A 23,450-nucleotide genomic window follows, 5' to 3' on the forward strand; every position below is an offset into this window, starting at 1 on the left:
GTGCATAACTATTTGCCTTAGCTTTCACTAAGATAAACTGCAGCTGCTTGGGAATGTTGTTTGTTCACATACTACAATTAGGTAAATTTTTGTTTAGGTTTTTTAAGGATTGGGTTTGTTTGTGCGCAAATAGACAAAAGGAACAAAGACAGGGATTGATAGAAGTAGGCAGAGTGATATTGATTTCAGTCTTGTTTCCCAGGCTGAAGGCCAAGGTGAAGGACAGCTGACTTCAGACAACAGTCGAAAACTGCTCAGCTTTACCCTCTCAGGTTGGTTGCAAAGTACCAGTCAAATGTTTGAGCACATCTATTTGAATTAATAATTATTTTGGGGGTGGGAGGGGGTTAAACATAAATGGAAATAATCTGAAGAGATAACAAATCAAATGTACACAGTTATCCTGAACAGTTTACCCAAGCCAACTTGGTGTTTTTCTTATTGCCACTCCACCTGTGAAGCCTGTAACTCCAAGTCTTCTCTTCACTATTAAAACTGAGACTTGGCCCAGTGTTAAGGTGTTGTCATGTGAGCTACCTATTACACAAGCTGCTGACTCTCAGAATCTGGTCTCCTGATGCTGTTGTGGATTTGAGTCTGACCAGTATCCAATAGTCTTTTGATTTTGTAGGGAGTATTGATGATCTTTGATTTGCTGTAAACATAACACGGCTATTTCCGCAGTGTACTTTTTGCATCTTACCGTGTCAGTCTGTTTCAACACTGCTTTTGTTCCTGGACAGGCTTAGTAAGCAGTCAGCAAAAGTTTTGTGAACTAAATTGTTTGCATGAGTTTAAATGACTTCCACCCAGCCCTTCCCCCCCAGCGGTTTACTGCTTACTTTTGTACTATTTCAGGTTATGAACTATACTTGCTTAAATTGGGGTGTTCAAAATGTCTTTAAGGTCATTAAAAGCATATATTTAATCAGTGTGTCAAACTAACTGCTACAGTATTCTGTACGTGAATAAATGTATCATGAATCATGGATGAATATGGTTTTCCTAAGATTTGACTGCTATTCATATAGACATTCGGGCTGTGGGCTTGAAGAAGGGGATGTTCTTTAACCCTGACCCTTACCTGAAGATGAGCATCCACCCAGGCAAAAGAAGTGGCTTCCCCACCTTCTCCCACCATGGCCAGGAGAGACGATCTGGCATTACAACCAACACCACAAACCCTGTGTGGCATGGAGAGGTGATACACTCACACAAAAAAATTGGAGACACACAAATGTTCGCCGCCCATCAAAAGCTTGAGAACATTTTACACTTATTATTATTTTTATTATTGACATTATTACTAAATTAAAATGTTTCGTCAGTTTTTACTTTGCAAAAACTGCAAAACCAATAAATAAAAAACTTTTTGCCTTTCAACATGAGCTGTTAAAAGGGAATTCGGTTGATTATTATTAGTGTTCAGAGATATAAACCGCAAAGGTCACAGTGGTTTGGTGTGAAATGGTTCCTTGAACTGTCTTAGATTTTCTTGCAAGTATATTTACAACCCAACACCACCACCACTGAATAGCTTTTGTATGTGTAGTTTCTATGTGTAGAGACACGCATATGTAATATTGGAGACAGTTGATCTTCTTAATCTGAAAAGAACCTGTGTACTATTTATATTTTCCTCTCAAAACACCCTGCATGTACCCCTCTGCCATGAATGCACTTCATGCACTTCAAAATCATTATGACATTTCCCACAGACTATTTCAAAAATATGTCTTAGACATTAGGCAATATAATATAATAACAATTTGATGTAATCATTTTCTTTGAGGGAGCTTTTAGATATATTAAACTCTTCAGAGGTCTGGTTCCTTTCACAACAATTTAAAATTTCTTTAAAAAATATTGTGATTCCCTTTTTTCAATAAGAAAAGCGGTGAGGAGCATGAAGTGTAGCAAAATAAACATAGAGTTTTCAGATTCAAAGTTAAAATTAGTGAAATCAATGTGAATCAGTAAAAATACAAATACAGTCATGTGAAAAAATTATCACACCCCATAAAGGTTTTGGTGGAGGTAATACAATTCAACTCAAAAGTAACAAATAAATTATGTATAACATAAATAATGTCTAAATTGTTTTGTGAGGATAAAGTTAGGACACCCCCACATTTATTAGTACTTAAAATGGCTAAAATTAGAATTAGGTGCAGCATAGAGGAGCCTGTCTTATTAGTTTAGTTTGCTCTTGATTGTTGAAGTGGTATCACCACAGCCAGATTCAAAGAGCTCTCTGAGGCCTTTAGAAAGAAGGCTGTATAATATAACATAGTTATATTACCTTCATCTCTCAATATTGTTCAAATGAAGGGCAAATGTCCATATGTTTAAATATGTAAAGAAAAACGTTTTTCATGGGGTTTCTAACTTTTTCACATGACTGTATGTAACTACATAAAGTTGCTTACAAACACGCTCATGTTCTCCTTTGGATGGCTTTGGTCTGTCTGTTTAGAGACACACGTTTGTGGCACTGATGACAGACGTACTAGTCATTGAGGTAAAGGACAAGTTTGCCAAAAGTCGACCAATCATTAAGCGCTTTCTGGGTCAGCTGAACATCCCTATCCAGAGGCTGCTGGAAAGACACGCATCAGGGTCAGTATTGTGGACAGTATTCTTGTTGTTTCACTGCAGCTCAGCTGCAGCTAATTATTCATTAGACTTGGTCTTCCACGAAGCTCCAGTAAGATTCTACAAATGTGTAGATAATTGTCTAATGTAGAGACCATCCAATCTATATGTCCATTTAATTATAAATATATTATAATTTTTTTATTTTCCGTTTTTTAATGAGTGCCATGATGCAGCTTACTTAAATAGAATGTATTTCTGCTAGCTGTGTTATGTATTTGTCACAGGAACCAGTCCCTGAGTTTCTCTCTCTGCCGCCGGTTGCCTACTGACCATGTAAGTGGTCAGCTACAGTTTAAGGTGGATGTCACGTCCACTAACCAGGAAGGTGAGTTGATTTGTACAGTACATATCAGTACAGCTTTTGGTGTCCAGTGATTTCCTCTTTAACCTTTAAAAGTCAGTCCTTTGCAGTGTCACTTTCTGATTTCAAAGCACGTGCAGGGACGGCCTCATATGCCTAGAGGAGTCATTTTCTCTGTGCATTAGTGCAGATTAACTGCTTTAAATGTATTTTGAGGGATATGGAATTCTCTCAGTGAGAATTAGTTGTAACATGACCTTTACACTAGTTGTTTGCATGCTTCAAAGTGGTGCTATATTACAGCCACCAAGAGGAAGATTTCAATAATATTGGTATAAATTCTTACACAAAACAATTACGATATTAGATATTATTACATTTTTTTTAGTCTTTAAAAAACAATAGTTTGCTGTGACATTATGCAGAAATTGTTCTTATTAAAATGCTACTTGAATTTTCAATCCCAGATGTCTCCCCCGAGTCGTTTCTTGGAGCTGCAGCCCTGAACGGACCCCCCGGTACCCCTTCAGATGATGAGGATTTGCCCCATGCTCTCCCGGTCATGTCTGGAGGACCATCCCCCACAGGTTCACAGGGTTCCCACAGAAATGGTGACGGAGGCAGCATTCAGTCGCCTGATACCGAAACATGCTGCCCAACTTTGTATGACGAAGGCCTTCCTTCACCTGACTTGCTTCCGAGCGCCTTTAGCGAGCAACTGGACGAAATTGAGGCTCCGAAAGGCCCCGGAGAACGGCCGATGGGTGCAGCTTCTCCCAAACTCTGCTCAAGCTTTCCAACACACACCCGCCTCAGTGCCATGCTTCACATCGACTCGGACGAAGACGAGGAAAGGTCAGTTAGCATTGATCCTGCACCATCCACTCTGAGCATGGTTCCCAGAGTCATCAGAGAACTGCCTGTGCTTCCCAAGCCCACTGAAGAACCCCAGATACCTGAGCCAAAGGCAGAAGGAGAGGAACCACCAGGAGAAGAACAGGAGGAGGAGGTCGGGCTGGAGTCAGAGGTGGAAACTCTGAGCTTAGGGACTGAATTGATCCTGGAGCCAGAGATAGTCCCCAGTTCTGTGGCTCCAGAGGTGGAGACAGCTAGTCTGATGGAAAGACAGGAGGAAGGGGAAGAGGAAGGCCTGGGGCCCAGTGAAGAGTTGGCGACGGAAGTGGACATCTCATCCATGGCTTCTGACAGTGGTCCAGTCGCTAGTCCTGCCATGCAGGTAACTGGGTGTGATGATCTTTTTAGTGTGATCATCGGAATACCCCAAGTCTCTCTTAAATTACCTGAACATTTCTGTTCCATTTAATTTAAATAGTATTATGCACTAGACATCTAAATATGTTCTATCTATTAACAAACTATCTAATGAAACACATTAGGGTTGGGATATTAACCAGGGTTAGGTCTAGCCCAGACCCTTGATTTAGGTTAAGATATAGTTAGGATTAATGCTAAGGTTACCACACTACACCAAGAAGAGTCTCTGGGCAAGGATCCAAACACTACATCCTCTTACCTGTGTAACCTGATTCAAATGGAATTCACTCTAGAAGAGGGTGTCAGCTACATGCCTGAAATGCAAATGCAAGTATAGATTTACCCACTAAATAAAGACAAAGAAGTTAAAGGAATAGCTAAAAAAAATATTTCAATTAAAGGTATATTAATTTTGTGTCATACAGTCACACTCATGAGCCTGGTGAATCAGACTTCACTTACTAAATAGTTAGATCTGCATTAAACTTCTCTGCTGATAATCAAGTTTAATGATAATCTTACATTTTTTCTTGATCAATCAGCAGGAAGCAGAGCAGGGGGCAGAGACAGCTATAGATCCAGGGGGAGGAGATTCCTCAGATGAACTGCCCACAACCTGTGGTGCCGCTGACCCCAGAGGGGAACGTCCTCCGACTAATGCGCTTGAACTGGACGTGCAACCGCCTGAACTGCTAGCCAATGACGACGAAGAAGATGAGGTCGAGGAGGACACTATGTCCAGGAGGTGGAGCCTAGAGGCAACCGCGGGTGTGTCTCAGGACGAAGAGGAAGAGGACGAGTTGCATTCGGTCGAGGGCGGGTCTGTGGATTCTGAGACCTTTGTTACGGAGACAGACACAGAAACATGTAAGTGTCACAGCTGCACACAGTGTTCAGTCTAGGGTTTCCAGTAACTCTTCTGCAGGCTTCTACAGGTTACTTACTTGTATTTTCACTCTAGTGTCTTGGCAGTAAGTAACTGTACAAGCTCGTCTGTCATGTAGGTCATCCCCAGGTAAATGGGCATCAGCAGGTTCGTTCTCTTCCCTCCGTAAGACAAGATATCCACCGATACCAGCGTGTGGACGAGCCCTTACCTCCCAGTGAGTGTGTGTATGTGTTTACATACGTCAGCATGTGCATGAAGGGTGTATGCATAGCATATTCTATGCAGGTGGGTGCACTTATGTCTCTGTATGTATGCAACATGTAATCTCCAGCACAGTACAGCACAGGGGTTAGGATACTGCTAGGATACTGGGCGATACTGCAAAATTTAATATCACGGTACTCAAACACATTTTCACTGTACTTGATACGCAATATATTGAATTACTCTGAGATTTGATAAGGTGGACCAGATAAAGAAACAGTCACAGCATCACACACTGTACTACATACAATCCAGCAGCTGGTCAGACTTTTTAAAAGTATATTGTGATTTATTTATTGCTGTTAACATCGCATACTGTTGTACATTGTGGATCAAGGCTTGATTTCCCAAAAGCACCTTGGCACAAAGATTATTCTTAAATGGCCGAGTGAGCGTCACACTAAACACTCTCTCTATACCAGCTGTCATTATCTTAACACTAAGAAGCTTTTGGGGAACTGGGCCCTGATCAACTACATTTTGTCAGAGGAAAATGTGTAAATCTTTTACCAAACTATGGCTTTTTGTCTGGGATTGTACTGGCTTTGTTCTAAAAATCCAATCCAAAATCCAAAGTTTGTAAAGAATAAGGTATAACTGGGGCCGGGAGTAGCATTGTGGATGTAGCGCAGATGGTTTTATGTTTATGTGGCTTCCGCACAATCACATCCTGCGTTATTTTAAGCGAAAAACAAATGCAAAGTTTGGTTTGCTTTCAGGGTCACAGACTAAGTCAGACTAAGTCTGGTCAGTTTGACAAATCCAAATGCTAAACTGCTCTGAATCAGCAGAGAAAAGCTGGCTAGCATTAGCTTAGCATTAGCCATCTCTTTAGTAGTATATATTGTTTTGCAATGCAAGCCTGGAACTGAACCTCTCTGTGTCCTTCTCGCTCAGATTGGGAAGCTCGTATTGACAGTCATGGCCGTATCTTCTTTGTGGACCACGTGAACCGCACCACCACATGGCAGAGGCCCACAGGCCCTCCAGCTCCACAGGGCCTGACCCGGTCAAGCTCCATCCAGCAGATGGAACAGCTCAATCGGAGGTTAGAACTTTACATCAATTATTATATTTTCAATAATATATAGAGCTTTAAAAGGGCCTGAAAATTGAAAAAAAAATTGGTTTTGCCCAGCTATAGCTCAACAGAATATAGTCTGAACACATCAGTGGTGCAATAGTGGTATCTCTGAACCCAGCCCACAACAGACCACAACTCAAACCGAAAAACATTTCTAATAATAGGGGCTGTACAAATCTAACTTAGTGAACAAAAGATCAGCAGAGAGCAAAGAATGGCTTTCATTAAATACCATTAAATTTTGGAAACCGCCAGTAAAAAGCTGAAGATGAGAAGAGGATGGCTTTTAGCAGAATATTTTGAAAACAGAAATCAAAATGTAGTCTTACTTAAAACATTAATGAAATTTTAATCTTTAACTTTGTGCATTTGGTAAGCTTTAACTCACTTATTTGTTTTTTGATAATTTTTTTCCTTTGACCAAATTAAGCCTTTGCATGGCACTATAACTTTGCTCATTCCTGCTCAAGTCTACAAGGTGTTGATTATGAATTATGATCACTGTTGAAACAACTTTCTCTTAGTGAAGGACGATACATTAATGCCTAATGTGGATCCAACAAGCCATTAAAATTAGCCCTCAGCAGCATTTTCAGTAGTGTGAACTGGCCTTCTCTCTTATAAATAAATATTCATCCATTATTTCTTTTTTTAAACCAGCATTTCCTAATTAGAAGCTCACATTTTATCTCTGCAGGTATCAGAGTATCCGCAGAACGATGACCAGTGAGCGGTCCGAGGAGCAGGCCGCAGACCTCCCTCCTGTTGAGGATATGGACGTACTGCCACAGTCGATGTCTGGTGAGATGCTTGACAAACTACAGATTCTACGTGGCAATTGTGGATGAAATTAAATTACATCACAATACTTGAAGACTTTTTTAGAAGACACTATACCAAGGAACTGAAAAGTACATGTCTGTAATTTTCACTAAAGTTCACTAAAGTTCTGCATGATAACTTTAGCCTGCTAAGTTACATAACAGCACATTAAGCTCAGAGTAGCAACAATAGATTTACTATTCTCCCTATTACAGGTCAGTGGAGCATCCGATTGATTTTGGAGCTGTAATAGGGAGAATAGTAAAATAAAGATGCTACATAATGCTGCTTTAAGTTATTAAAACTTCTTTATCCATTTAGGTAACCATTCGCTAAACAAGCTCTGGTTAGGTATTCAATAGCAAGTCCAAGCAGATCAGATCAGATCAATATATCAGTATAATATACCAGTATAATTAGGAAGATGGAGAAGAATAAACCAAGAATGGCCAATGATCAATGTCATTTGCAAGTTTTCTGTAAATGTCTTTTGAATTAGGCATGGTAAAAAAAAATATTGTGGCATAATTCATCATAATACGATTATTTAATAAGTTATTATGTTGTCCACTGCTGTTGTCTGAAATTGAATTCTGACTGAGAGGGGAAATTGTATCTGCTTTTTACATGAAGAGGAAAAGTTTTGTGTTGCAGGTCAAGCAATGATTATAAGCAAACATTCTACATTAAGTGGAAGCTTGGACCACATCCTCCTAACTTTGTTAAGTGGCCTAAGCGGTAGAGCTCTAACATCATTGGAGTTAGGATCTGGCACCAAGCTCTATAGCATCAGCCAAAAAAAAAGTCTTCTAGAATATAATTGATGTGTGTGTGTGTGTGTGTGTGTGTGAGTGTAGAGTATCGTAGGGACAGCTCATTGGCCCACACCAGCTCTCGATCACGTCTGGCTCTGCTCCTCCAGTCTCCTGGCGCCAAGTTCCTCTCAAGTCCTGACTTCTTCACTGTGCTGCATTCCAACCCTGTAAGTGAGAGAGGCACACACACACACACACAGCAATGATATTCAATGTAGATTGGAATTTTAGAATAAAGTGTTTTTCAATGTTTTTTTTTTTATAGAACGTTGGGAAAACCAGTTTTAATGGTTAATAATGGATGACTTTGTACTAATTCTTTATTGTCATCCTGTGATGTTAACTTCATTAGGACACTGATATTATACTTGCTTCGTCATTCTGAAAACATCTACATTTTTCATTAATAAATTCCTTTAAACTGTTCTAACAGTTCTACATTAAAGGACCCCATCCTACATTTACCTTGTATTTTATATTTTTCCTTAGAGTCCATTTACAGTGTTTTGTTGCCGTGACAAAATAAATAAATGAGCTTTGTTCTGATTGGCTGTCCTGTACCTCATTCAAAAGCACTCAGGGCTGAAACACCCATATGAACTGTAATATAGGTGAGCTCAAATGTGGTTGGCTGAATAGGCTGAATGGGCTATTTTTTCAGCTTAATGTTCTATATATAAACTATATAGACTGGGAGAGTTGACAGAAGTGAACCCTGAATACAAAACCTAGTAATACAGACAAGCTGAAGGCCGCTATCAAAGCAATCTGGGCTTCAATAACATCTCAGCAGTGCCACAAGCTGATTGCATCCATGCCATGTCGCATTGATGCAGTACTTTGTGGTAAAGGAGCCTCAACCAAGCATTTACTGGATAACTGAACATACCTTTCAGAAGTTGGACATTTCCATATTGTGCACCCTTTTCTGTTGGAGATTCTGGATTTAATAAAGAAGTAGTGAAGTAAAATACTTCAGTACTGTTATCTGCATCTGTAGTTATTACCCAGTACATCAGTAGAAATGCTAGTTAGGTAGTATTGCCCATTTGATTTCATTTACATAAAGCATGCTGGGTACACAAAAATGATTATAAGTTCTGAGGCTGAGCAATGAGGCTGAGATGCTGTGCCACAGAATTTTAGATAACAAGACAAATAAGATATTAAATGCTTCTCTCAGGTCGGGATGTCCCTTGTTGGCCTGGCATTTCTTAATTTAGTACTTTAATAAGAAATAATTCCAGTATCTTGACCAGTGTAGAAAATAAAAAGACATTTTCTAAGTCCACGGATCAACCAGTTTCACCAGATTACACATTGTACGATCATAATGTGCCGCATTTTAATGGGAAATGTTTTATTATGATGACATCCGTAACTACTTATTGTAAGATTTGAGAAAATCCTTGATGTTCCAGATAACCCTTTTTCTTCGGTGCTGCTTTCCAGAGTGCCTATCGCTTGTTTACAAGTAACACATGTCTGAAGCACATGATTAGTAAGGTTCGGCGGGATGCGCAGCACTTTGAGCGCTACCAGCATAACCGAGACCTGGTCACATTCCTCAACCTGTTCTCCAACAAGCAGCTGGAGCTACCACGAGGTTGGGAGATGAAACACGACCACACTGGCAAGGTGTGTGCTTACTTGTATGTGTATGTGCTAACATTCTTCTTCCACCTCCTGGTCATCTTTATCCTTCTACCTTTTCTTATTTGATTCATTTATGTTAAAATGTTCAAACAGTATGAAAGTCAGCTGTTTTTTATCATAGCAGTAATATAAATATTAGTGCCTAGTCACATGAATAGTTATAATATAAATAGAGGTAAGCTATAAAACATCCTTCTGATGGGCACATGAAGTTTAGCCTTTTCTCACCTAATGACATTTAATAATAGTAAGGGAATAATAACAAACATTAGATATTTAAGCACATTAAAAGTACTTTACAAAAAAGGAATGCAAATGAAAACCAGCACAAAAGAAGAATTATAAAAAAAGCAAAACCAAGCATAATAGCATTTCAAAAATAAAATAATAAAAATGTAATTAGAAAAATAATAAAATGAGGAATTGTAGCTCCAACAAAATAAAATCGAAAGAAAATCAAATTCTAAATCTAAATCTAAAATAAAAATGGTCAGATTTGGTAAAAAAATGTTGAATGAAAAAAAAAAAAAATGTAAGTTGTTTGTTGCTCATTTTGTGGACTACATTGTTGTGACTATTAGCTGTCTCAAGTGCTATGTGTGGTAAATAGTACTAAAGAGCTGGATGTTATTAAATTATGTAAATTTAATTTTAGATAGATAGATAGATAGATAGATAGATAGATCACTTTATTTATCCCACAGGGAAAGTCAGTTTTTACAGCAGCAAAATCAAACAAGAGAGCAGCATGATAGAGGCATAAAAGCGTAAAAGTGTAAAAGTGATTGTAGTGCAGTAATAATTACATTAATATAATGTAATATACAGAATGAATTATGTGTAATGTAACAGTGCAGTAACAGTAACTACATTAATATAATGTAGTGATGTAAGGCATAGAGGACACGCATAAGAAGAAAGTAAGAAAAAGTAAATAAACCTAATATAGGTGAGAAAATAGCGTCTCAAGAGACGGAGCTGCTGTAAAGTGCGGCCACTCGCGCGGCGCCGGAAGATTTTTTACATTTTTAAATAGGTTGTATCCATAAATTTAACTTGTTTTTTTTTTAAGAAAGGTTTTTGACATATATATATATATATATTTACTTATCATTGGTGACAGTCTAAATCCAATTTTTTATTTGTTTTTTCACCAAACGTTTTCTATAATGATTTCATATATATCGTTCCTATAGGCATTCTTTGTGGACCATAACTGCCGTGCCACGACTTTCATCGACCCACGCCTGCCCCTGCAGAGCTCCCGCTCCAGCGGTCTTTTGGCCCACCGCCAGCACCTTACCCGCCAAAGAAGTCACAGTGCAGGAGAGGTACGCCGGGTCAGCTTGTGCTGCTGACTCCAGAGCTGTCTTTTAATTCTTTCACACTTTTATGAACAATGGTGCCAAAGGAGTTGTGGAGCAATGCTATAAAAGAATCACAGGTTCCATAAAGCCATTTGGAGAACCTTGTCGTAATGTTAAGCTTACTACTAGAATTATACATCAATGTTAAGAACTAGACAAGAACTTTTTTTTCTATCAGGTTGTGGAAGACTCACGCTCCCCGAGCCCTCCAATACAGCCACGAGCATCCAGTACCTTCAGCAGTTCTAGCCGCAGTCAGTACCAAGACCTGGTGCCTGTGGGTGAGTCAGTATGCACTTCTGTTCTGCACTTCTGTGTGACAATGCTATATTCAGATTACCAGCCTTATTATTCCACATGTTGAAAAATGTATTATCTACTTGCATGATGAAAAATAAGTTTATAAAATGTATGATTGCAATCAGTGGAGGTTCAAACCCCTTCTCACCACTCCCACCACCCCAAACATACGCTGCTGCCACCAAATAGGCACTTTTCTGCGCGAACTGTAATTTTTATTGAGACATTTGAACAAGACTGATTTTACTAATTGTTTTAATGCTGTACAAAGTCAGAGACAATTGCTCAACACTAACTAACTAACAAGCAGACATAAAGATAAACACATCTGTGGGTTTATCATACACATTGGCACATGCCCAAGACTCGACAAAGACTGTCTGAAAGCAAACTGCAACATATACTGAGACAGAACAATGAACACCTGGCAGTTATAACAAGAGGGGCGGAGTTAGATATTAAAGATGCTTGTCATGAAGGGATTGAAAAATTCTGAGACTGTATTAAAAGTGGCATGTTGTGCTGAATGTGGAGAAAGCGCTTTTTATATTAGTTATGTTGAGCTATTTAAATGGTTCTTCTTTGATTGTTTTTTTGCAAACAGCTGAACAGCTTTTTGTCAGTTTTGCTAGTAAACCTATGGAGGTTAAATAATTTTGACTGTAACTGTAACCAAGGACATGGACTAAAGAGGTTAAAAGTTCAGTTGTGTTTTAGGTATATTTTTAAAAAGCTGAGCTAATTAACTTGATGATGAATTATAGCAGTATAACAACAAAACTGACCTACATATGAATTATGGTGATGTAAAGAGCGAATAGTGTTGTGGTAACACATTTGTTCAATCATCAGTGAGGATTATTGCCCTGTTTTACCTATTGCGTGATACTCAATTAAAATATGCTCTATATTAATTTTAGAAATGAGAGCAGTTACTGAATAACTAGCAGTTACTAAATGGTGGCTTTTAAAATGATAATACCCTGATTTTACCCTAATACTGACATATGCAGTGTGTTTCTACAGCTTATAATGAGAAGATTGTGGCATTCCTGCGACAGCCCAACATCCTTGAGATCCTACAGGAGAGGCAACCGGAACTCGTGAGGAACCATTCCCTCAAGTATGTTTCCCTGTCAAGCACAGCTTACCAAGTCTAGAATCAAATGCTCCAGCATGGCACAATGGCAGAATCATAGAGGTGCTGTAGAATACTATTACTAATAACGCAAAATGGAAAATGATCGTTTGTTTTAGGTTATACATCAAACATCAACATCAGATGTACTCAGCTTTCCCCTTTTGTTTGTTGTCCAAAGTTTGTTTTAGTTTTGCAATGGAGATAAGGCTGATGTAGCTAACAAATGAGGAGCACATTCATACAAAACAGCATTGTGCTAATTGCATGTCTAAATTATCATACAGCTGTCTGCATTTCTTGATTTTGCCTGATCTGGTAGCCAAGTTGCATCCATCTTTTAATGTGTACAGAGCTCTTCTGGTAGATTTAGTGTGGCCTCATGTCTCACAAATCAGTCCAAAGCAAAGAATATATACTGAAAACATTTTTGTAAGTATTTGAATGCACTTGGTGTGCTGAGGTGTTTGCTACCATTGTTTTGTTTCCTGTGATATTGTTTTGCAGCTACTGATTAAACTCTGTAATGCAATGCTAGCTAGCAATGAGTGAATATATGACAGGAAGTAATTAAGACATTTTTTGACATTTTAGAGTGGAATGAAGTAAAGGAGCACAATACAAAAGTTTGAGCACCCCAAAATTTGAGCCCTCATAATTTTGGCCAAGGTTTCAAACCTCATCTAGTTTGTTAGGGATATGAGTTGTTCATAACCTGTCACTGTAAGAAAACCTTTCCTGTGTCCTCACCTCACCATCACTTTTTTTAATGTTAATAAACCCCAAAAGAGAAGTGTAGCGAGATGAACCACTAAATGTGCAGAATCCTTTGAAAGGAAGAACTGGCAAAAACTAGAATGGAAAGACTCTTGGCTAAATTCAAAAAGCATTTAAAATTGTTTGATAGTGAGGATGTTACTAAGTACTAAAACATCTATTCCTCTCATAGACATTTACTGAACAATACTGCACACTGGTATATAATGTGCTAACATCCACTTCTTCATAACATGTTCTGCATGAGAACATCTGCTAAATCAATGGCTAATCAATGAACCTGTTTTCATATGTGGATTCTGATATAAAAAAGCATTACATCATTCTTCAGAATTATTCATTATTAGTCATTGTTATCTGCAAGTCATTTTATTTAGTTGCTGTCTCATAAAAACCTAGGTACATAAAAATTTCCCTAATTTAAGAATCAACCATTAATAGAACCATTAAGAGAAACTGAATTAATGGATTAACAGAAGTCATTTGAAGTCATTTGAATTATTTCTTATATATATATTTCAAATGTATGACATATATTTCCTTATAGCCAAAATACCTGTCACATATTGAAATATATATGACATATATGCCAAATATTAGATAATATGTCAATATAAAATATAATTTATTTAATAATTTCACATATCAACATATACAAACATATATGTTACACATATATGTAACTATGTATAAAAAATGTTGCTGTCCTGCAGATACTTTACAGGAGGAAGGGAAAGAACCTTTTAACAATGTAAAGTGATTTTATTTTAAGTAAGTTTGGAGCATTTCTATTGGTCCATTCATCATGAAATTGTAAATAAATATGTAAAGAACAACAATATGTATCAGATTCACATGATATCAAAAAGTGAAAACAAAAAAAGTTTACAAGGTGTTTATTACATATGTGGAGTGCTTGTATATATGCAATATATATCCTTGAATCCTGTCTAAAGATTGATTGATTTTAAAAGTGTGTGTGTGTGTGTTTGGCTACATTTGCAGAGAGAAGGTTCAGTTTATTCGCAATGAAGGGGCGTCTGGATTGGCTCGGCTCTCCAGTGATGCGGATCTAGTCATGCTGCTCAGGTCAGTGTGTTTCTGTGTGTGTGTGTGTGTGTGTGTGTGTGTGAGAGAGAGAGTAGTAAGTAAGTAGGTCTGTGTACACTACAAGTTTGAAATCACTTGTCATATTAATTACTTTATAACTATTGACAATGAAAATAAAAAGTCTTAAGTGCTAATAATACTTTGTTGTCAAGTTATCTTTGCTTGTGATTTGATTGCCATTCTTGTTGGTAAAGAGCTTTCTCAGTCATTTTAAAATCTTTTACAGCTTTCTTTTAAATTTTATTATTTAAATTTTGTTATTGATTCATTTTCAACTATTTTTTTAAACATTGGTTATTGAAAAATACTTATATTGTCATCATTATTTAAACTAACTTGCAGACAAAGTGATTTTATATGACTGTAAACATTGATTACAAACCAAGGGTATTGATATGTCCAAAAGTATTCAGCCACCTTTTATAGCTTGGGAATTACCATTGTTAATGATGAGGATAATTACTTGCTGCATAATGTTGTATCTCCGGTAAAATGACTTGAAAATTAACTAATAGTTCCAGATAAAAGATTAAAATGAGCCAGTACAGTTTTAATTTGAAGAACAAGCGTAGTACTGTGAGTGCATCAAGCCCCCTAGCTCTGGGCTGTATTTAGATACATACCTTAAAGGATCCCTATCATAGAAACTGAATTTCCCTTTTTCACTCCCCAGGAAACTAAGCTAAAAAAACATATTGAATTTACTGTTTCTTTGATGTCTCCAACACTAAATAATTTATATATCTTTGCCTATCCAGCCTACCACAGTTTAAACCCGTCCATTCATGTTGTATTGTATCTTATTTAATTTATCTCAAACAGAAACAGCCTGTTTAGAAATGTGACTGTTCCTGAGATGGGTTAGCCCATTTTATAAATGGGTAAATACATGTTTTCTTAGATTCCATTCCCAACCATAGAATAACGCCTGAGGAGTGTGTGTGTGTGTGTGTGTGTGTGTGTGTGTGTGTGTAAGAGAGTAGACAGTAAGCTTGTTAGATGGAATCAGTGGGAGTGGACAGTTGAGTGTGTATGCCAGTTTTGTCCAGATGTGCACACCTATTACATTGCCCCTCTCTCCTTGCAGTCTGTTCGAAGAGGAAGTGATGTCGTATGTGCCGCCCCATGCCTTATTGCACCCCAGCTACAGTCATGCCTCCCCACAAAGCTCTCCTGGTGAGCAGTCATATGATCTTGTCCCTCTGTGTTCTTTCCCCATGTTTCTGTATAATATTGTTGAAGTTAAGCAATTATTTGATGATTTGTTGACCAAACTATAAACCAAATGTTAGTAAACAAACAGTTTCCATTACCCTGCAAGACCCAGTAGGTGGCACTGATACTTTCAGACGTCTAGGTATAGCCCATCTAAGGAGTAAAGCATGCAATGAATGCCAATGAGTCTGTGCAGTCTTTTACACATATGCCAATAGAGACCACAAAACACTGGCAAAAATGTTTGACCTCAGTTGTATTTTGAAACCTGAACTAAGCAATGACAGAAGAATAAAGCGATGTTGAAATTTAGTTACTCTTACCTTTCTCTTTCTTTTTTTCCACACAGGAACGTCTCGCGCAAACGCTCGTGCCCCTGCCCCATACAAACGGGACTTTGAGGCTAAACTAAGAAACTTCTACCGCAAGATGGAGACAAAGGGCTATGGACAGGGACCGGGAAAAGTGAAGTAAGTAGTTTTAGAAGGTGAGACTGATACCACACCCATGGCCGGCAGTCCAAGAGAGTCCTCGCTGTCTTTTGGTGGGTAGGATTGCCCAGTTAGCTGAGGTAATAGAAATAGCAGTAAGCGCTCCCCTCCAAACATGTTTAGCTGTCTAATGATATTGCATTAGTGAGGATTAGGAGGAAGCACATGCTAGTCCTCCAGGTTGCTTTTCAGCAATTTGCTTTTCTTAAAGTGCAAGTATTTCTTTTTTATCTACAAACCTTTTCACATTCTTCTTGTAGTGTTTTGTTAAAACAAAGTTATTTAAAACAAAGTGATTTGTCCAACAAAAACATTTTATGCTGATAAATAACACTGTCCCTGTTTCAAACCTGGCTAGTGCAACCACAAATGGCTGAAAATACATTTCTGCTGCGTCTTTGATGATGAAATATTTTCCCTCTACTATGTAACATTGGGCAGCAACCTTCCAAATGTTAATGTACCCACTGCACCCTCTAATTGGCTTTTCTACTTCCCTGCTCACACCCCATATAAACCCCACCTCTACACACTTGTTAGCGACCCCCTAACTTGTGTTTTGTAAATGTGCTGAAAGGGTGGGAGACATGGAGGGTGAACATACTCCATATGAAACATAAACCAATGAAACCCTGAAATGCTTTGTTCTGCCTCAAGACTACAAACTGTGAACCAAGAAGAACAGAAGCAACCAGATCACAATGTGAAAAACTGAGGACAACATTTCAGGCAACAATCCATCTGATTATAATTGATTTAGAAAAACGATTACTGGTGATTTTGTTTTTTTAACATCAAAATATTACAAAGAAAATAAATAAAACTGCTATATTGATTAAACCTCAGGGGTCTAAGAAATGTAATAAATCCAAAAAACATTTAATATGGATCAGATTATTTTAGAAAAACTCCCCCCTTTATGTGTTGCCACTTTTTTGTCTCCCACCCATTATCTCGTTTAAACTTTCCATAGTGTTGTTCTTAAAGGGCTTAATTTTGCATAATTGCCTGTTATTGTTGTCCTTTTTTTCAGACTGATAATTCGCAGGGATCACCTGCTGGAGGATGCTTTTAACCAGATCATGTGCTACTCCCGTAAGGATTTGCAGAGGAGCAAACTCTATGTCAGCTTTGTTGGAGAGGAGGGGTGCGTAAAGAATGCCATGTTCCTTGGAAAGCTTGGCTTAGGCTGGGATGGTTTTTAGTTTTTCTTGCGAGCATGGGTTAAGGCCATGTGTTGTAGTACAAAAGCACCACATTTGTCCCACGAACTGTTGGACTTCATAATGATCCTGCTATCTCCTTTGAGAACTCACTGGTCACTCCATCTACAGAAGTACAAAGCCTTGGTGTAGTCAGGGATGATCAGTTGTCATTCTCAAGTCATGTTGCAAGTCTAACTCTGTAATGCAGACTTCTCCTTTACAACATCCGGAGAAATCAACCCTTCCTTTCTAGAGAGGCCATCCTGGTGCTTGTTCAGTCTCTTGTCCCTTGAAGACTTGATTACTGCAACTCCCTTCTGGCTGGTCTCCCTTTTGCACACCATCAGGTATCTGCAACTAATTCAGGATGCAGCGGCACGGGTTGATTTCAACGTTTCTAAATTCAGACATTAATTGCTGTGCTCTCTTCACTGGCTTCCTGTAGCTGTCTGCATCAGATTCAAAACTCTGATGCTGGCCTAAAAGCCAAGAATGGACCAGCCCCTCCATACTTGATGGCAATGGTCAAAAGCTGATTTGTACCAAGAGCCCTTTGAGCTTCAAGTATGGCTCGGCTTGACCCGCCATTCCTTAAGATCCACTGAAGGCAAGCATCCAGGCTTTTTTCTGTCCTGGCACCAAAGTGGTGGAACGAACTTGACTGAACGGCAGAGTTGCTCGCCATCTTCAAATGCAGACTGAAGACCCACCTCTTCCGAGGATACTTGGGTGAAGTGTAGTGTTGAGTATTATGGTCTCCATATTGACTTGTGTTTAGCAGTATCTAAGCTTAGAGGTATCTTTGAATTCTAGTCTATAAAAAATAGCTAAGGTTATTCTTGAGTAAACAGCGAAACACTTTTGTAAGTCGCCCTGGATAAGAGCTTCTGCAAAATTCCATAAATGTAAATGTGAATGTAAATGTTATTGTATTGTTAATGTACAAATTATCTGAACATCATAACTTTTGAAGGCCTACGCTAAAAACCCTTTTGTTGATTCGCCAATCAGGTTGGACTATAGTGGCCCATCAAGAGAATTTTTCTTCTTGGTGTCCCGGGAGCTCTTTAACCCATATTATGGACTCTTCGAGTACTCAGCCAATGACACCTACACTGTGCAAATCAGCCCGATGTCGGCCTTTGTGGACAACCATCATGAATGGTGGGTAAACAGTAAATAAGATCATCAGTAAAAATGATCTCTAATTGATATGTTACAGCAAAGAAATTACTGTTAATTATTCTACTTGATAATCAACAGTAATTATTAATGGACAGTAAGGGTAATTTTATCTTGTTCAAAGATTTTTTGAGCAGTTTGTCCAAAATTCACTTGATTGTGTTGCTCTCAGGTTCCGGTTCAGTGGGCGTATTTTGGGCCTTGCTTTGATTCACCAATATCTTCTGGATGCCTTCTTCACTCGACCATTTTATAAAGGCCTGCTACGCATGTGAGTGTTGATATTGAGATATAGTACTGTGCAATTATCAGCGACCACCCTTCATTTTTTTGTGATTTAAGGATATACAGAGACAATGGGACTCCTAACAACCATGCAAGACCTGCTAGATCACCAAAAACGTTCTCTGTCAGATAAACAGCACTGAAAGCTTTTATTTTTGAGAGAGAGAGAGAGAGAGAGAGAGAGAGAGAGAGAGGAAAATCTAACTTCACTGTCACTTTAGATCTGAAAACATCTGATAATTCCACTGTGAGTTCCAGCTCAGAGTAGGAATGACAGAGACGCTATTCTCCCTATTACAGTCATTGGAGCATCAACATGATTCTGATACTGTTATTTTAGGGTTCAATTGCTACATAATGTTCATTTAAATAAGTTATAGTGGAATTCTGTTAAATGAAGGGGTCACACACCTCGCAGGTGTCTATAGCCCAATCATCGTTAACCTCGTGCAACGCCATCTGCAGAAGGCTGAAGTCATTCCCACCTCAAACATGCAAGAGTGACTACAAAATCCCAGGTTAAAAGCAATGTTCTGCTTATGGAATATTTTTTTTAACAATGTGTCACTTGCTTATATGAGTAAATGACATCTGCTCCATTTTGTCTTGTTACTTGCTTAGTAATTGAGACTCGCAATGCGTGGTACACATTAAGCTCATGTAGTGAGCTAAGCTGTTAGCAAGAAATTACAAGTACATTATGGGATATTTTAGTGTCCTTACTCAAATTCCACTTTACGATTTGGAAACTCTGAGAAAAATTGTTGACATACTTAATAGTGCTGAGTACTTAATAGTGCTGAGTCCCTCTCCGCGTAGTGTGTTACTGATGGTAGCCTTGGTTACTTTGGTCCCAGCTCTCTGCAGGTCATTCATCAGGTCTCTCTGTGTAGTTCTGGGATTTTTGTTCACCTTTCTCATGATCATTTTGACCCCTCTGGGTGAGCTCTTGTGTGGGACCCCAGATCAAGGGAGATTATCAATGGTCTTGTATGTCTTCCATTTTCTTACAATTGTTACCACAGTTTATTTATTGACACCAACCTGCTTGCCTATTGTAGATTCACTCTTACCAGCCTGGTGCAGGTCTACAATTTTATTCCTGGTGGATTTTCCAAAAAAACTTTCCACCATAATTTACAAATAAATTCTTTAAAAATGTGATTTCCTGGATTTTTTTTCCCTCATTTTGTCTCTCATAGTTGAAGTGCACCTGTGATGAAAATTACCTCTCTCATCTTTCTAAGTAAAAGAACTTGCAAAGTGGCTGACTAAATACTTTTTTGCCCCACTGTACATAGGGATCCATTTCGAGCACAGCCATTCAGAAAGCCACATTGACTTAGAGTCTCCTCTCTTTACCTGCAGCCCATGTGATTTGAGTGATCTGGAGTTCTTGGATGAGGAGTTCCACCAGAGCCTACAGTGGATGAAGGACAACGACATTGAGGACATGCTGGATCTCACTTTCACTGTCAACGAGGAGGTGTTTGGTCAGGTTAGCATTTTTCATGTTTTTCTCTAAAGTCTACATAATCATTCACATGTTTTCATGGATTTCAAAACCAGTCATCCTTCATATTTCCATGAACTGGGGATGTCATACAGTCAAGGAGACATGTTATTAAAAATTAGAAAAGAAAACGGATTTACTGATTTGTACTCATGTACTTATCATGGAAATGAATGTCAGGGTAATATTGGGGTTTCAATGATTTCAGTGAAATGTTTTTGGGGGGGCAGAACGAGTTTACTAAATACATAAGTACATAGGGGCAGTGGTGGCTCAGCGGTTAGCGCACTGGGATAGGGTTGTGGGTTCGATTCCCGGGCTCGGCAAGCTGCCACTGTTGGGCCCCTTGAGCAAGGCCCTTTACCCTCTCTGCTCCCCGGGCGCTGGAGTTGGCTGCCCACCGCTCTGGGGGTGTGTGTGTGTGTACTCACTGCCCCTAACATGTGTGAGTGTGTGTTCACTACCAGATGGGTTAAATGCGGAGGACACATTTCGCTGTACAGTGACAAATATGTGCACCTTTACTTTACAATAGGGTTACAGTTATACATACAGGGTCAAAATGTGCCCTTAGCAAGTTCCACTTTGACCAGATGCTTTTGGTAGCCATTAACAAGCTTCTAGCAGACCAGAATAGAGTAGAATTAAATTAAATATTCTGGTTTGCTGGCATGGACCCAACTTTTAAGCATGGTCACATATTTTCAATAGGGTTATGGTTTTGTCTAGAAGCTTTATGTGTCTGTTTGGGTCATTGTTCTTTTGGAACACCCAGTAGTGTCAACCATGTAGCTTATAGTTTAAGGTTAGGCTAAAGAGATCTGAGATAGTTCTCCTGATATGCATAATACTACCACAACCACTCTTAAAAGTGCATTAGTTGATTTTGCCTCCCTTTTTTGATGTATATTGTAACTTATTCTGCCTTAAAAAAAATAATGTTGGGAGGGAGAATGTGCCTTCTCCCCTCTCTTTAGTCTCCCCTCAAATCATCATATGGTCCAAACTAGCAAAATCTTGTAGAATATTGAGTTTACTTTCCCTACTCCAGATTACAGAGCGTGAACTGAAGCCTGGTGGAGCTGGCATTCCAGTGTCTGAGAAAAATAAGAAGGAGTACATTGAACGCATGGTGAAGTGGCGCATCGAGAGGGGAGTGGCGCAGCAGACTGAAAGCCTGGTGCGAGGCTTCTATGAGGTAGGACACTTCTAATGTCTTCTAATATGACACTCACACTGGAATGGCTGATTAGGTGTTAGCATTTATTCACACGCTGCAGAAAATGATATATTTGCAAATGAAAACATCTCAATGGCAATAGGTATAATGTTTCAGAGATTCACCATCTAACTTCTAACCACTCCTGTAACTTAATCAAGTGGCCTCTGACAAATAATTTAGCTTCTTTCAAGCAACAACACATTATTTTCTTCAACAATAAGTCTTTCCTCAAGACATACTTTAAATAAATAAAGCTTTCAAGAAAATCTAATGTGCTAAGGCAATAGTTTTGACTTTTTTAACATCATTTTAAATGATTATTATAAATCTTGCATTAAGTTATATATATATACATATTTTGCAGTGCATTCTCAAATTTCTTTTGTGTCTGTGCAGGTGGTGGATGTGCGGTTGGTTTCTGTGTTTGATGCTCGGGAGCTGGAGCTTGTCATAGCTGGAACAGCAGAAATCGATCTGGCCGACTGGAGAAACAACACAGAGTATCGAGGAGGTAGAAAATGTCATAGTTCTGCAATAAAGTGTGTGCTTGCACCTTGGAGCTACAAGGATAATGTTACTATCAAGTAATGGGATCTTACACCCCACCAATTATTGTTCTGCTTATCTGCGTACCTTAAACACTACAAACCTAACACAAACCACATTGGATTGTTAAAGGTATAGTTTGACCATAAATTAAATGAACATGATTTATCCCCTAGACCAGATGCAGTCAATCAAACAAGACATAGATATCTGATATTTGCTTTCGTTTAGAATGAGTAATGCTAAGGTAACACAAACTGTCTTTTGATTGTCACCAATTATTTGCAATGACACAAATAAATAAATATTTTGGCATGTATATTAAGATGGGAATAACACTGTTTGCCATTTTATGACACCTGCCCAGTGCCCACCTGCCCATATTAAGCTCAACAAGTTCATTGTGTGAGCATACAGGTGTGTTGGGTCTGTATGTTAACAGGTATAAAATATCTATGTATATTTAATATGACTATAAAAATGTGTCATTTTGTAAAGCTATTTACATTTTTGCTAACTAAGTACAATAAAAAATGACCAATACTGTCCTTTCTCTGAAGGTTATCATGACAACCATATAGTCATCCGATGGTTCTGGGCTGCAGTTGAACGATTTAACAATGAACAGAGACTGAGGCTCCTGCAGGTACAGTACAAGTCCAGGAAATGTAGTCTGTTGTAGGGCTGTCGTGATTACTTGAATAAACTAGATTACACTCACCATATAAAAAATTAAATAACAAAATTGTATTGCCTAAATGGTAATTTATAACACATTTATTTTTATGGGATCTTTTTAAAGAGTTCTTTGTTCTTTTTTTAATATAGTATTTTTTCTTCTATTATTTATATTGTGTATATATCGGTAATTTATCTACGTTTTGCATCTGAATGTCTTGCTATCCCTTTGCTGCAGTGACACTGTGAGTTTCCCCACTGTGGGACTAATAAAGGATTATCTTATCTATTTTATCTTATTTTGGAATCTTTGATCCCAAATCACACTATAATCTCTATCCCCGTCACACTATATACCGTCACAGCATTACTGTGTTTTCTTTCTGTTGTCATCATATTATATTTTCTGACCCTTACTGACTCATCAAGGAGTCCTGTAGTTTCCAGTGTAAATCACATCAGTTTTTGGGCTTCTTTGCAGTTTGTTACAGGCACCTCAAGCATCCCCTATGAAGGCTTCGCCTCTCTCCGGGGGAGCAATGGCCCACGACGGTTCTGCGTTGAGAAATGGGGCAAAATCACTTCCCTTCCAAGGTTTGCCTGCCTGCAAATACATAGATTCATGTATATTGAATAATATTGTTTTTGTGGTAGAAA

At 38.4% G+C, this 23,450-nt stretch overlaps 1 protein-coding gene across 3 annotated transcripts in view; it reads left to right on the plus strand.

Moving 5' to 3' along the window:
* hecw2a (HECT, C2 and WW domain containing E3 ubiquitin protein ligase 2a) overlaps positions 1–23,450 on the plus strand; it is a 47,434-nt gene that overhangs the window by 20,564 nt on the left and 3,420 nt on the right. Inside the window, exons 5-29 of one of the 3 annotated variants that reach the window (XM_072686495.1) lie at positions 203–272; positions 1,032–1,201; positions 2,477–2,619; positions 2,883–2,983; positions 3,427–4,196; positions 4,780–5,101; positions 5,239–5,337; positions 6,285–6,435; positions 7,169–7,272; positions 8,151–8,275; positions 9,561–9,746; positions 10,961–11,095; positions 11,310–11,412; positions 12,458–12,554; positions 14,352–14,435; positions 15,544–15,632; positions 16,021–16,141; positions 17,196–17,309; positions 18,379–18,531; positions 18,722–18,820; positions 20,203–20,332; positions 21,399–21,545; positions 21,966–22,080; positions 22,676–22,761; positions 23,275–23,387. In XM_072686495.1, the coding sequence (XP_072542596.1) occupies positions 203–272; positions 1,032–1,201; positions 2,477–2,619; positions 2,883–2,983; positions 3,427–4,196; positions 4,780–5,101; positions 5,239–5,337; positions 6,285–6,435; positions 7,169–7,272; positions 8,151–8,275; positions 9,561–9,746; positions 10,961–11,095; positions 11,310–11,412; positions 12,458–12,554; positions 14,352–14,435; positions 15,544–15,632; positions 16,021–16,141; positions 17,196–17,309; positions 18,379–18,531; positions 18,722–18,820; positions 20,203–20,332; positions 21,399–21,545; positions 21,966–22,080; positions 22,676–22,761; positions 23,275–23,387 (3,827 nt within the window). Of the gene's footprint in view, positions 1–202; positions 273–1,031; positions 1,202–2,476; positions 2,620–2,882; positions 2,984–3,426; positions 4,197–4,776; positions 5,102–5,238; positions 5,338–6,284; positions 6,436–7,168; positions 7,273–8,150; positions 8,276–9,560; positions 9,747–10,960; positions 11,096–11,309; positions 11,413–12,457; positions 12,555–14,351; positions 14,436–15,543; positions 15,633–16,020; positions 16,142–17,195; positions 17,310–18,378; positions 18,532–18,721; positions 18,821–20,202; positions 20,333–21,398; positions 21,546–21,965; positions 22,081–22,675; positions 22,762–23,274; positions 23,388–23,450 lie in introns of those variants that run through there. The other 2 variants (XM_072686494.1, XR_011980055.1) reach the window with 2 other exon arrangements.

The sequence above is a fragment of the Salminus brasiliensis genome, chromosome 8 (genome assembly GCF_030463535.1).
Source record: "Salminus brasiliensis chromosome 8, fSalBra1.hap2, whole genome shotgun sequence".
NCBI classification, from domain to species: Eukaryota; Metazoa; Chordata; class Actinopteri; order Characiformes; family Bryconidae; genus Salminus; species Salminus brasiliensis.